This window comes from Kogia breviceps, chromosome 12, assembly GCF_026419965.1.
Source record: "Kogia breviceps isolate mKogBre1 chromosome 12, mKogBre1 haplotype 1, whole genome shotgun sequence".
In the NCBI taxonomy this organism is placed as follows: Eukaryota; Metazoa; Chordata; class Mammalia; order Artiodactyla; family Physeteridae; genus Kogia; species Kogia breviceps.
In genome coordinates this window covers 38,126,545-38,138,739 of record NC_081321.1, presented here as the reverse complement: position 1 = coordinate 38,138,739, position 12,195 = coordinate 38,126,545, and the positions used below count along the sequence as shown (strand labels likewise).

Below are 12,195 nucleotides of genomic sequence, written 5' to 3'. Positions count from 1 at the left end.
GTGAGTATCTGCCCCTGAGCCTGGCCCTGCAGGCCCCCTGGGCACGGCCCCCACCCTGCCCTCTGGGCCTGGGGGTGGGAGGAGAGATGAGAAAGGAAGGGAGAAGGCACGTCCCCCCCCCCCATGATGTGATCAGGGTCGAGGGCCTTCAGGTCCCCAGATCCTCTGACTGTGAGAGGCTTTCTGACCTGGGTCCCTTTATTTAGGACGGAGCTTCCTGACCCCCTTCTCTCTGGGGGTTACTGTGCAGTAGGCTAGGCTGGGCCAGAGCGGGCCCCGGGCTCACAGGAGGGAACAGAGCAGGCAGCTGAGCCCCACCCCTCCCGGCCCTCTTCTCTCACAGGGTGAACGTGGAGAGACTGGACCCCCCGGGCCTGCTGGATTTGCCGGTCCTCCTGTGAGTATCTCTGTCCACCCTCCCTCCCTCCCTCCCATGCCCTCCACTCTGGCCAGCTTGAGTCATTCCCCAAGGACACCTTCCCGCCTGCAGGGGTCGGGGGTGGGAAGCGACAGGATTTGAAGAAGAGGGAAATGGCTCCTCTCTGTCCACATCTCCACACCGATGTGACAGTCCTACCTGAGACTCGGTGTCCAGGCCCAGGGTGGACGCACGCACTCACACAGTCTCTGGCCCCTTTGGAGGAACCTCGAGTGTTTGCCCTCACTCACTGGCGTCCTCCTTCCCGGGACAGGGTGCTGACGGCCAGCCCGGTGCTAAAGGCGAGCAAGGAGAGTCTGGCCAGAAAGGTGACGCTGGTGCCCCGGGTCCTCAGGGCCCCTCTGGAGCTCCCGGGCCTCAGGTGGGTAACGCTGAGCTCCCCCCACCCCCGGCAACCGATCCCACAGGGTAGGCCGTGCTGGGTGCCGGGAGAGGGGCCGGGGCAGGCAGAGGCGGCTAGGAGGCCTGGGGATGCCCGCCTGTGTTTAGGGCCCTCCACGCAGCAGACTCCAGAGCCTGCTGCTGCAGCCACAGGAGGGGGAGGCTGCAGGGAGGAGGAATTTGTGCTCAGGGGTAAAGGTTCGAGGAGCTAAGCCAGCTTTCAGTGCCGTGGGTGTGGGTGTGGGTGTGGATGTGTGGCTGGGGGCCGACACAGGGTACTAGCCTCTGGGTCTCCCTGAGCACAGATGGCCTGGGGCAGAGCGGCCAGTCTGCCAGGGAGACCTCGGACTGGCTCTGAGGACACCTGATGGGCCTGCCCTCCCCGAGGTCTCCTAGAACACGAGTCTCCTATGGGTCGGGGTGGCAGGCCCACCCGTGACAGCCTCTCCAGGCTGGGATTTTAGTGCTGACAAAGCTGTGTCTTTGAGAACCTAGCTCTCGGGAGTCCACGGTCGGGGCTCAGAAGGAACCCACACCCAGAAGCCCACAGCCCTCCCCTGGGGCGACCGGGCCTCACCGTCTCCCTCCTTCCTCCCCAGGGTCCTACTGGTGTGACTGGTCCTAAAGGAGCCCGAGGTGCTCAAGGCCCCCCGGTGAGCGAGGCCCCCATTCCCACCGTCACTGGGCCGGGTGGAGGGCACTGTAGGGGCAGTGGCTTCTCTCGCACCCACCCCGGCCTCACAAAGGAGGCCTGGCCCCAGAGACCCCACTCTGCCTCCTCCCCTCTCAGCCCGAGCCCCTCCCACACAGAGCCCATCCCACGGCCGGGTGGGAGAGAGGGCGCCCCTACAGCGCTGGCTGCCCCAGCTGCATCTTCCCACTGCAGGGGCTGGAGGCTGAAAAGCTGCAGCTGCCCGAGGCAGTGGCCAGACCTGGGGGCCCTTTCTCCCTCTCTAGCTCTCCCCTTGCTGCCGTGCACCCCTCGCCCCTTTCCACACCAGCCTACGAGACCCCCGCCCCCATATTTGATTCTTGGGCCTCCTGAGGGTCTGAGGTACTCAGGGTCCTCCTCTCGTCACATAGGGGGCCACCGGATTCCCCGGAGCTGCAGGCCGCGTCGGACCCCCAGGTTCCAATGTAAGTGCTGCCCCCGGCTGTTTCCTCCCTAACTCCAGGCACGGGAGGCGCTGGCAGGGGTCGAAGAGTCTGGCCCAGTCCCCCACACGTCTTTGTGTCCATCCCCACTCCTGGGAACAGTAGTTGACTGACCACAGGGACCCGTTCTCCTTGTAGACAGCTGGGAGCAGGGCGGTGTGCCCTCCTGCTGGCCACGGGCTTCTGGCTCCGTGGGCAGGACAGGGCTGGTACAGTTGCTTTCATCGTGGATGCACACTTCTTGAGCACACTGTGCTTTGTAAGAATGTCTGCACCTCGCTCTTGGGGAGTTTGCAGGAGTGGGAGGAGAGATGATGAGAGGTGCCCCAGCTCACCAACACCACCAAGTGCAGAGGGGGCGGGCTTAGGGGCTTAGGGGCCAGGAGCAAGGCTGGAGCTGTTCCTTGAGGACTAGTGGTGGGACTGAAGCCACAGGGAAGGAGGCAGGAGGGAGTCCAGGTAGATCAGAAAAAGGAAAGCGTGCAGAGGCTGGCGAAGCCAGGCTGGCTTCAAGCCAGAGCTCACGGAGGGGTGAAGACGGAAGATGTAGCCAGGGGTGGGGGGTCAAGCTGCCCTTAGGGTGGAGGAAGCCCCCAGAGGGTCACCGTGGCTTTGGCAGCCTGGAAGGATGGCGAAGGGTGAGACGAGCTCTCATGTCCCGCATTTGCTCCTTCTAGGGCAACCCTGGACCCCCCGGCCCCCCTGGTCCTTCTGGAAAAGATGGTCCCAAAGGTGCTCGAGGAGACAGCGGCCCCCCTGGCCGAGCTGGTGACCCTGGCCTCCAAGGTCCTTCTGGGCCCCCTGGCGAGAAGGGAGAGCCTGGAGATGACGGTCCTTCTGTAAGTCCCGCCCCAGGCGGGGAGCCCAGGGCCAGGGTCCCTGGAGCAGGAGTGTGAAGGGCACGTGGGCTCTCAGAGCCCAGAGTGGGGGTGGGGGCAGGACTGTGGGGTGCCGGGGAGGGGTGGGCGCTGCAGAGAGAAGTGCCCTGACCCCTGCAGTGGGCAGCTGGCCACCTCACGGGTGGGTGGGGGGAGGCTCCGTGTCACTTCTCAAGTTCTCACCTCCCTCCTCTCCTCCCTCAGGGTCCCGACGGTCCTCCAGGTCCCCAGGGTCTGGCTGGTCAGAGGGGCATCGTTGGTCTGCCTGGGCAGCGTGGTGAGCGAGGATTCCCCGGCCTGCCCGGCCCGTCGGTGAGTGGGGGGTGCCCCTTCCCCCGGGCGAGCTGGGCCCAGCCTGGCTCCGGTGGAGGCTCTTCACCTGGTGCTCTCGGGGGCCTGGCCACCCCGAGGCTGCCATCGCTGCGTACCGTCTGAACTGACCCCCCGTCAGCGCTCTCCCCAGAAGGGCTCAGAGGGGCCCCGGCACGCACACTCATCCTCCTCCTCACCGTCCCCCAGGGTGAGCCCGGCAAGCAGGGAGCTCCTGGATCATCTGGAGACCGAGGTCCCCCTGGCCCCGTGGGTCCTCCCGGCCTGACTGGTCCTGCGGGTGAACCTGGACGCGAGGTATGCAGTGGGACCCACTGCGGGGTAGCCCGCTCTAGGGAGAGGGGAGCCCTGGAGAAGGGGGTGACAGAGGGGCCGAGCCCAAGAGCCCAGATGTCACGGGAGGGTGGTGATGGGAGAGAGGGGGCACGGAGACTAAGAGCTGGGCCCACGGCGGGGAGGCAGGAGGAGGCTGGCTGAGAAAGCTTTGGCTGGATGGAGGGCACACACCTGGGCTCCTGAGGGAGGACGGGAAGCAGAGGCGGGGGTGGTGGGCAGCTCTGATGGCGTCTGTTTCCCTTTGCGCAGGGAAGCCCTGGTGCTGACGGCCCCTCTGGCAGAGACGGTGCAGCTGGAGTCAAGGTGAGTATCTGGGGTCTCACTCGAGGTGGGTGTGGTGGGGCGGGGAGGACATTCCATTGGCCTGGCAGGGCCGGGCTCAGAGTCACGACTCTCCTTGCCTCTTCTGGAACGTTCGTCTCTGAGCCTGAGACCTCTCTCCTGACAGGGTGATCGTGGTGAGACCGGCCCCGTGGGTGCCCCCGGAGCCCCAGGGGCCCCTGGCTCTCCTGGCCCCGCCGGCCCAGTCGGCAAGCAGGGAGACCGAGGAGAAGCTGTGAGTATCTCCGAGTCGGTCAAAGCCACGGTGGAGGAGGGTGGCCGCGTGGGTAGGGAGCTTTGCACCACCCGCCCTCCCCCGCCCCGGGCCCCGGACACGTCCCTGTCCTGGCTGTGCTCTGACGCCGCCCCCACTCTCCCCACAGGGTGCGCAAGGCCCCATGGGGCCCTCAGGACCGGCTGGAGCCCGGGGAATGCCAGTGAGTATCTGAGCGTCCTGTGCTGGGTCCCCGACAGGCACGTTCAGGGGGCAGCAGGGACCTGGGGCTCCTTGGCTCGGGTGAGGCTGGCGGAGGCTGGCCTGAGCTGACCAAACCTGTGTCTTTGTGTCTTGTTCCCAGGGCCCTCAAGGCCCCCGAGGTGACAAAGGAGAAACGGGAGAGGCTGGCGAGAGGGGACTGAAGGGACACCGTGGCTTCACTGGTCTGCAGGGTCTGCCCGGCCCCCCTGTGAGTGCCGCAGGCCGCGCTTGGTTCCCCAAGGCGTCCCACTTCACAGAGCCCACTTGAGTTTCCCATGCTGCTAAGGCCACTTGGGATCATCCTGAGAAATGTCCAGGACCTCCTCAGGGTTGGAGGGAGGAGCACATGGAAGGGGCACAGGGGCGGGACATGTACGTGCTCCCCCAACTCCCAGTATAGATACATACTCAAGAAGGCCTCCTGACGTGGAAGATGGGGCCCTGTCTGTGCTGACCCCTGACCTTTGCCTCTTCCTGCTGCACAGGGTCCTGCTGGAGACCAAGGTACCTCTGGTCCTGCCGGTCCTTCTGGCCCCAGAGTAAGTGAGACCGAGTGAACCCTTCCTCCGGGGTGGGACCAGGGTGCTGGACAGGTGTTTGGTGAGGAGGGCGATGTGGCTGCTTCTGGGGAAGCCTCGGGCTCAGGGCCCTCACCCAGCAGCAGAAGTGGGACTGGCTTGCTGAGACTGTGGCCAGAGAAGTACCTGAGATCACAGGATGAACACGAGAGCAGCTCTCAGCTGTCAGACAGACTCCCCGGGAAGAGGATTTTACAAAGAGGATTGTAGGCAGTCGGAGAGCCGTGAAGCCGTCCTGCCGGTTCTTGGCCGCACGGAGACCGGCGCGGGGTTCTATGACTGAGAAATGGGAAAACTTGGGAAGAGAGCAGCTATGAGTGCCGCCAGGACGGCCGCCTCACCAGCCCCGGCTTCTCCCGGACCTTCCCTTTGTCGATGGCTCTCTTCTCACTGCCTTTCTCTCTCCCGGCCTGAAGGGTCCTCCTGGCCCCATCGGCCCCTCTGGCAAAGATGGTGCTAATGGAATCCCCGGCCCCATTGGACCTCCTGGACCCCGTGGACGTTCAGGCGAAACTGGCCCTGCTGTGAGTGTCCTTCCTGCTGTCTGGGGGTGTTCGCAGCACCGGGAGGCTTGAGGTCTCTGATGCTAAGGGCTTCTTTCGGGGCATCAGCCCGCAGCTGATGTGACAGCATCCTTTATCCTGGGAGCTCCCTGGAAGTTCAAAGAGTCCATGAGACATAGAAGAGAGGGGCTAATGAAAAAACAGGGAGCATTCTATGGTTTTTTTGGTTTTGGCCTGATGCGCGCGCGCGCGCGCACGCACACGCACATGCACACACCCAACCTCATGGGACTGGGAAGAAGACATCCTAGTATATTCTAGCAGGTGGGGATGGACACAGGAGGGGCGTCTCCCTGTAATTCCTGGCTGATTTCTCTGTTTCCTGCTGCAGGGTCCTCCTGGAAATCCTGGACCTCCTGGCCCTCCAGGTCCCCCTGGCCCTGGCATTGACATGTCCGCCTTTGCTGGCCTAGGCCCGAGAGAGAAGGGCCCCGACCCCATGCAGTACATGCGGGCCGATGAGGCAGCCGGCAACCTGAGACAGCACGACGCCGAGGTGGACGCCACACTCAAGTCCCTCAACAACCAGATCGAGAGCATCCGCAGCCCCGAGGGATCCCGCAAGAACCCCGCTCGCACCTGTCGGGACCTGAAACTCTGCCACCCTGAGTGGAAGAGCGGTGAGCCTGGAAGGCAGGATCCCCGCCCCGGAGAATAGGACGTCAGCCCGCTGGGCATGGCCCCCTTCAGAAGGAGGGAGCAGGCATCTCTTAGTGCCAGGCAGAGTTGGGCCTGGAAGGTTCTGGCACCGGTGGCTCCCCCATTTCACAGCAGAGAAACTGCAGCCCTCGTCCCGTCCTGCCATGGCTACACGGTGGAAGTGACTTCAGGGTAGAGTTCCACCCACCGGGCAGGCCCTGCTCCTGCCCCTTTGCCTGCACCCGTTTAGCCCTGGACATTCCCATACGGGTCTCCTCACCCGGATCCCTCCCTCTCCCCTCCCTTGGGCCACATGTGGCCCTCACACCCTGCTCCTCTCCCCCTGGTGTCCCCGGAGGCCTTTCTGTCACCCCAGGCAGGCCTGGCCCTCTCGGGAGCGTGTCTGTGCCTGTCTGAGCCCCGATGGGGTGTTGCCTCTCCGCTGCAGGAGATTACTGGATCGACCCGAACCAGGGCTGCACCCTGGACGCCATGAAGGTTTTCTGCAACATGGACACTGGCGAGACCTGCGTCTACCCCCGCCCAGCCAGCGTTCCCAAGAAGAACTGGTGGGGCAGCAAGAGCAAGGACAAGAAACACATCTGGTTTGGAGAAACCATCAACGGTGGCTTCCACGTGAGTCCCTGCTTGCTCTGGGCCAGGGACGGCGCCTCAGAACCCTTCTCTGCCTTCTCCCTGGCAGTTTTTAGCGCCTTGCTCACATTCTCACTGGGTGGGGGTGGGGGGAGAGTTCAGGGGAAGAAGGAAAGAGGAGGAGCAGGAGTTTTTCCCATTTCGAGGTGGAGGAACAGTCCTTGGAGGCTTTGCTCCCAGGCTGCACTCCCTGGAAGCAAAGATGTCTTCCAGTGACCCCTCCCCAAGCCCCCTTCAGCTCCTGCGAACCCTGGTCGGAGGCCCCTGTCCCCGGGCCTCACGCCACTGCTCTCTGCCCTCCCAGTTCAGCTATGGAGATGACAGCCTGGCTCCCAACACCGCCAACGTCCAGATGACCTTCCTGCGCCTGCTGTCCACCGAGGGCTCCCAGAACATCACCTACCACTGCAAGAACAGCATTGCCTACCTGGACGAAGCCGCTGGCAACCTCAAGAAGGCCCTGCTCATCCAGGGCTCCAACGACGTGGAGATCCGGGCTGAGGGCAACAGCAGGTTCACGTACACTGTCCTGAAGGATGGCTGCACGGTGAGTCAGGCCGGCTGGGCCGCCAGAGAGATGAGCCGCCCGGGGCCCCGGGCCGGAGCAGGCAGAGGGCTGGTTCACAGCAGGCATCGTAGTCCTAAAGGGGCACGAGCGTGATGGGCTACGTGGGGACGACACGCAGAGCAGCGGGGGAGGGGGAGGAGCATGTTGTTCTGACTCCTCCCCCTCCCTTGGCTCAGCGTGTCCGGTGACCTGGAGGAACACTCACGCATGCGGGCCTCTGCCCTCGCAGGCTGGGTCACTGTGGAGAGTGGGGGGGAGAAGGGCGGGGGGAGGAGGCCCTGCTGCTGAGCACCGGAGTCGAGGTGGACGGAGGCCAATCCAAGAGAGGTCTAGGCCCCCCGGGTGTGTTCTGTGCTTTGTGTTCAGTTTGGGGGTCCAGGGCGGCTGGCACCAGATTGTAAGGCATCCACCGACTCTCCTCTTTCTCCCCTAGAAACACACCGGTAAGTGGGGCAAGACTATGATCGAGTACCGGTCGCAGAAGACCTCACGCCTCCCCATCATTGACATTGCACCCATGGACATAGGAGGGCCCGAGCAGGAATTCGGTGTGGACATAGGGCCTGTCTGCTTCTTGTAAAAACCCGAACCCAGAAACAACACGGTCCATTGCAAACCCAAAGGACCCAAGTACTTTCCAACCCCAGTCACTCTAGGACTCTGCACTGAATGGCTGACCTGACCTGATGTCCATTCATCCCACCCTCTCACGGTTTGGACTTTTCTCCCTTCTCTAAGAGACCTGAACTGGGCAGACTGCAAAATAAAATCTCGGTGTTCTATTTATTTATTGTCTTCCTGTAAGACCTTTGGGTCAAGGCAGAGGCAGGAAATTAACTGGTGTGAGTCAAACGCCCCCTGAGTGACTGCCCCCCAGCCCAGGCAAGAGAACCCCACCTTCAGGTGCCGGGCGCAGGAACTGTGTGTGTCCTACACAATGGTGCTATTCTGTGTCAAACACCTCTGTATTTTTTAAAATGTCAATTGATATTAAAAACAAAAAAATTATTGGAAAGTACATATTGGCTTGTGCTTTGTTCTTTATTTTTCATTAGTCCTGGAGTCTGTGGGCAGGACAGACTCCTCTTTCGTAAACTTTGGCACCAAGTGGAACCCAGGGGTGAACTAGGAACAGAGACCAAGGTTTGAGAAGGGAGGCACACGAGAGGGGGTGGCCTTGTTCCTGAGCATAAGCCCAGACACACCTCCAGGCGAGACCAGCGCAAGAGAAAAGATGCACTCTGAACTCCGACGGGGAGGTGGGGCCTGCTTCGAGCCACTCGGGAGAGACCAGAGACGCCCCGAGGGAGGAGGGGTGCACGGTGCAGCGGGGAGGGGAGGGCAGGGAATCCACAGAGGCCCGAGCTAAGTGCACACAGTCAGACAATCTATTTATCTGTATCTTTCCCTCAGACTTCAGTTCAAGGAGAAGTGTTAGTGGTGAACACTCACCCCAGCCCTTATTCCTTTTTCGGGCCCCGTTCCTCCTCGCTTGCTGCGCTGGCACCTAAAGCTTCCACGGATATCTTCTCAACACACGGAGGGACAGCCCGTCCCTTCTTGCCTTCCAAAGACTTGTGTACGTCGGGCAAAAATGAGGAAGTGGTCACCTTTTCCACTAGAGGGGGCTAGTTCCCGACAAACTAAAAGAGTGAAATGCAAACATAACACACAATTAGAAGAGCTATCTCATAATTTAAAATAAACAACCCTTCCATATACCAAGAGAGCTAGTGGGGGCAAGGGGGAGGGAGAGGTATGCGGACGCTTATGGAAACCTCTCAGACCACATACGGAGCTGAAGAGTGGAGTTTGGTTCTAACCTGCCAGCCACACTCAAAGCCTATCCTGCTGCCTCTCTCACTTCACTGCCCACAGTCGTGTCAGAGCTACTTACTCTAAAGCAGCTCAACAGATTGTGAGCATCAGCTCGATCTCTCGTAACAGGAGTCCCATTTGCATCAGGATATACAGCTGATCCCCATTTCCCGGGTACCCAGTAAAACCTAGAAATAATAGCAACTGCTGCATACGTAACTGATGAATGAACCAGAAGGGAAGAGAAGCAGCTGAAGGCCCTGCATCTGTGGTCAGATCAAAACGCACCACCCTGGGTGACAGGGCTGCACTACAGTATTACTGCCCCCTGGTCCCGACCTGGGCCAGAGGCTCACCACTAATTCCCGTGATCCCTGATGCCCCAGGAAAGGCAGAAGTCCTCTCCAGGCACAAAAACCTCTCAGATAACCTTCTGACCCCAGCAGGACTGAGTGGACACACCTGGCTTACTAGCTGTAGGCCTCAGTCAGGCTACTGTTCCTTTCTTGAGCTTCCTCGTCTCTTCGAAAGTGTCCTGCCTCAAAGGGCTTTTGCTTTTTGCACTGAGTGGAACCCAGGAGTCTGACTCCAGTGAAGACTTGCTCAAGACCCTGCATCCTGGGTAAATCACAGACCAACTTCTGAAATAGTTTCCCCTTCTAAACAAGAGAAGAAACACAGAATGCACAGAATGAATCTCGAGGTTACGAAGAATCTTACTTATAAAGGCAAAGAATAAGGATTATTTTGTCCAGAGAAATACTTAGGACCCCTTAGATTCATGTAGAGCTTTTAGAAACAGGCTGATTCTTTTTTTTTTTTTTTTAATGTGGACCAGTTTTAAAGTCTTTATTGAATTTGTTACAATATTGCTTCTGTTTTGTTTTGTTTTTTTGGCCCTGAGGCATGTGGGATCTTAGCTCCCTGACCAGGAATTGAACCCGTACCCCTTGCATTAGAAGGCGAAGTCTCAACCACTGGACCACTAGGGAAGTCCCCAGGTTGATTCTTTTAATAAGTGTTTCACATTTGGGGCTAGAATCCCTAGAAGGACAGTTGACCCAGTGGTCTCAAGAATCCCGCTTTGGGGTAACTAGTGTTACAGAACAGACGGTGGAAGTATATTGTGGCCTATATGGGACCCAGTGAGTATCAAAGGCTTATGATGGCATATGAAACATCTACCTATGACTCTGGACAAAAACACATAGAAAATGCAATCCTTAGCATATAGCAGGTGCTCAATAAATACTTTTTTGGAACGAGTAAATGAATAAATGGAGATTTCAACCAGGTGACATGGTGTAAGTACTTTGAGAGTAAGAAAGAGGTCACAGCAGAGGCCAACCCAGAAGCTACACAGAAAGATCTCTGGTGAAGCTTCATCTCCAAGAAACACATTCCTGCACTCCAGTCAAGATGGTGGAGTAGAAGGATGTGGAACTCACCTCCTCCCACAAATACATCAAAAAATACAAATGGAAAAATTCTCACAGAATACCTACCCATCACTGGCAGGAGACCTCAAACACCTGAAAGAACAAGAAGGATCTCCACATAACCGGGCAGGATGAAAGAAAAAAAAAAAAAAAGAGGAAGCGGGATGGGACCTGCTCCCCTGGGAAGGAACTGAAGGAGTGGCGAGGTTCCTGCACCCTGGGAAGCCCCTCACTGGTGGGGCGATCAGCCAGGACAGAAAGGGAGCTCCAGAGGCTCAGAGGAGAGCACAACTGGTTTGTGGCAGGCAGAACAGAGAGAGACGTACACAGGTGGTCTGTGCCACTGCTTTATGCACCCCAGCCTGAGATGCGCAGCTGCTGGCATGGGTGGGGGCTGGGGGCTGGAACGCGGGGTTTAGAGAACAGACCTGGGGAGAGGACTGCTGTTGGCTGCATGGAGACAGCCTGAAGGGGCTGGAGAGTGGTACAGCCGCAACTGGGGGTGTTTGCAGAAGAAGCTCGAGCCCACCATAGAAGTGAAGCGCCATTAAGCGGTGTACAAAGGGAGGGGTGGAGCCGCCACAGCAGCCTCTACAGGCTCTGGGGGGGGGGCTCCCACCTGGGCTGGGCTCCCGCCTGGGCTGGGGTCCCACGCCCCAGCCACCAGCGGGTTGCCCACGTGCAGAGGAGGGGCTGAAATCACAGCTGAGCCCAGGTGCCACGCAACTTAGGAAGCAGGGCTGAAACCTCTCCCTGCACGGCTGCCTCGCTCAACATCTAGTGCAGGCTCTGATCACCACAACGCCAGTCACACCTCCTATCAAGGGGATAATAGCCAGCATACACTAAGGAAAGATGTGACAGGCATCCATACTAAAAACAGCCCTCACACCAAAAATATTAAACCCAAGCAGGCTACACAGGGAAGTTCCCACATATAAATAGCCCTCCAAGACCACAGTAGATAATTGTTTCTCCTAAACTCATAAAGCAACAGAAATATAAGTAAAATGAAGAAGCAGAGGAACCACTCCCAGTTAAAACATCAGAATTCCCCTTAAAGAACAACAAGTGAAACAGATCTCTTCAGTCTAACAGACACAAAGTTCAAAAAGGAGATAATGAAAATGCTGAAGGAATTAAGAAGGGCTATTGACAAAAATGCAGATTACTGTAAAAAGGAACTAGAAACTACAAAAAAGGAACCAAGAAAAATTAGAGAACTCATTTGCCAAGAGGAAAGCTGAGCTAAAGGCAATGAATAGCAGAATGAATAACACAGAGGAACAAATAAGTGATCTGGAAGACAGAATAATGGAAAGCACCCAATCAGAGAAGCAGACAAAAAGCCAAATTTTTAAAAATGAAAGCAATATAAGAGACTTATGGGATAACATAAAGCATGCCAATCTACGCATAATAGGGATCCCAGAAGGAGAAGAAAGAGAAAAGGGAATTGAAAACATTTGAAGAAACTATGGCTGAAAACTTCCCAAACCTAGAGAAGGAAACAGATGTCCAGTTACAGGAAGCACAGAGGGTCCAAACAAGATGAACCCAAACAGACCTACACCAAGACATATTATAATTAAAATGGCAAAAGTTAAAGAGAGGATTC

The 12,195-nt window shown here is 58.3% G+C and overlaps 2 protein-coding genes across 3 annotated transcripts in view; one reads left to right on the top strand and one right to left on the bottom strand.

Moving 5' to 3' along the window:
• The window catches only part of COL2A1 (collagen type II alpha 1 chain), a 30,876-nt gene extending 22,772 nt beyond the window's left edge, over window positions 1–8,104 (top strand). For both annotated transcript variants that reach the window (XM_059080408.2, XM_059080407.2), the window contains 17 exons: window positions 344–397; window positions 693–800; window positions 1,420–1,473; window positions 1,904–1,957; window positions 2,653–2,814; window positions 3,058–3,165; window positions 3,373–3,480; window positions 3,769–3,822; window positions 3,968–4,075; window positions 4,224–4,277; window positions 4,419–4,526; window positions 4,804–4,857; window positions 5,313–5,420; window positions 5,791–6,079; window positions 6,547–6,734; window positions 7,057–7,299; window positions 7,754–8,104. In XM_059080408.2, coding sequence (XP_058936391.1) covers window positions 344–397; window positions 693–800; window positions 1,420–1,473; window positions 1,904–1,957; window positions 2,653–2,814; window positions 3,058–3,165; window positions 3,373–3,480; window positions 3,769–3,822; window positions 3,968–4,075; window positions 4,224–4,277; window positions 4,419–4,526; window positions 4,804–4,857; window positions 5,313–5,420; window positions 5,791–6,079; window positions 6,547–6,734; window positions 7,057–7,299; window positions 7,754–7,900 — 2,001 coding nt within the window. In that variant the 3' untranslated portion in view covers window positions 7,901–8,104. The remainder of the gene's footprint in view (window positions 1–343; window positions 398–692; window positions 801–1,419; window positions 1,474–1,903; window positions 1,958–2,652; window positions 2,815–3,057; window positions 3,166–3,372; window positions 3,481–3,768; window positions 3,823–3,967; window positions 4,076–4,223; window positions 4,278–4,418; window positions 4,527–4,803; window positions 4,858–5,312; window positions 5,421–5,790; window positions 6,080–6,546; window positions 6,735–7,056; window positions 7,300–7,753) is intronic.
• Window positions 1–12,195, bottom strand: part of PFKM (phosphofructokinase, muscle) — a 478,771-nt gene that overhangs the window by 160,291 nt on the left and 306,285 nt on the right. The gene's annotated exons all lie outside the window — the stretch shown is intronic.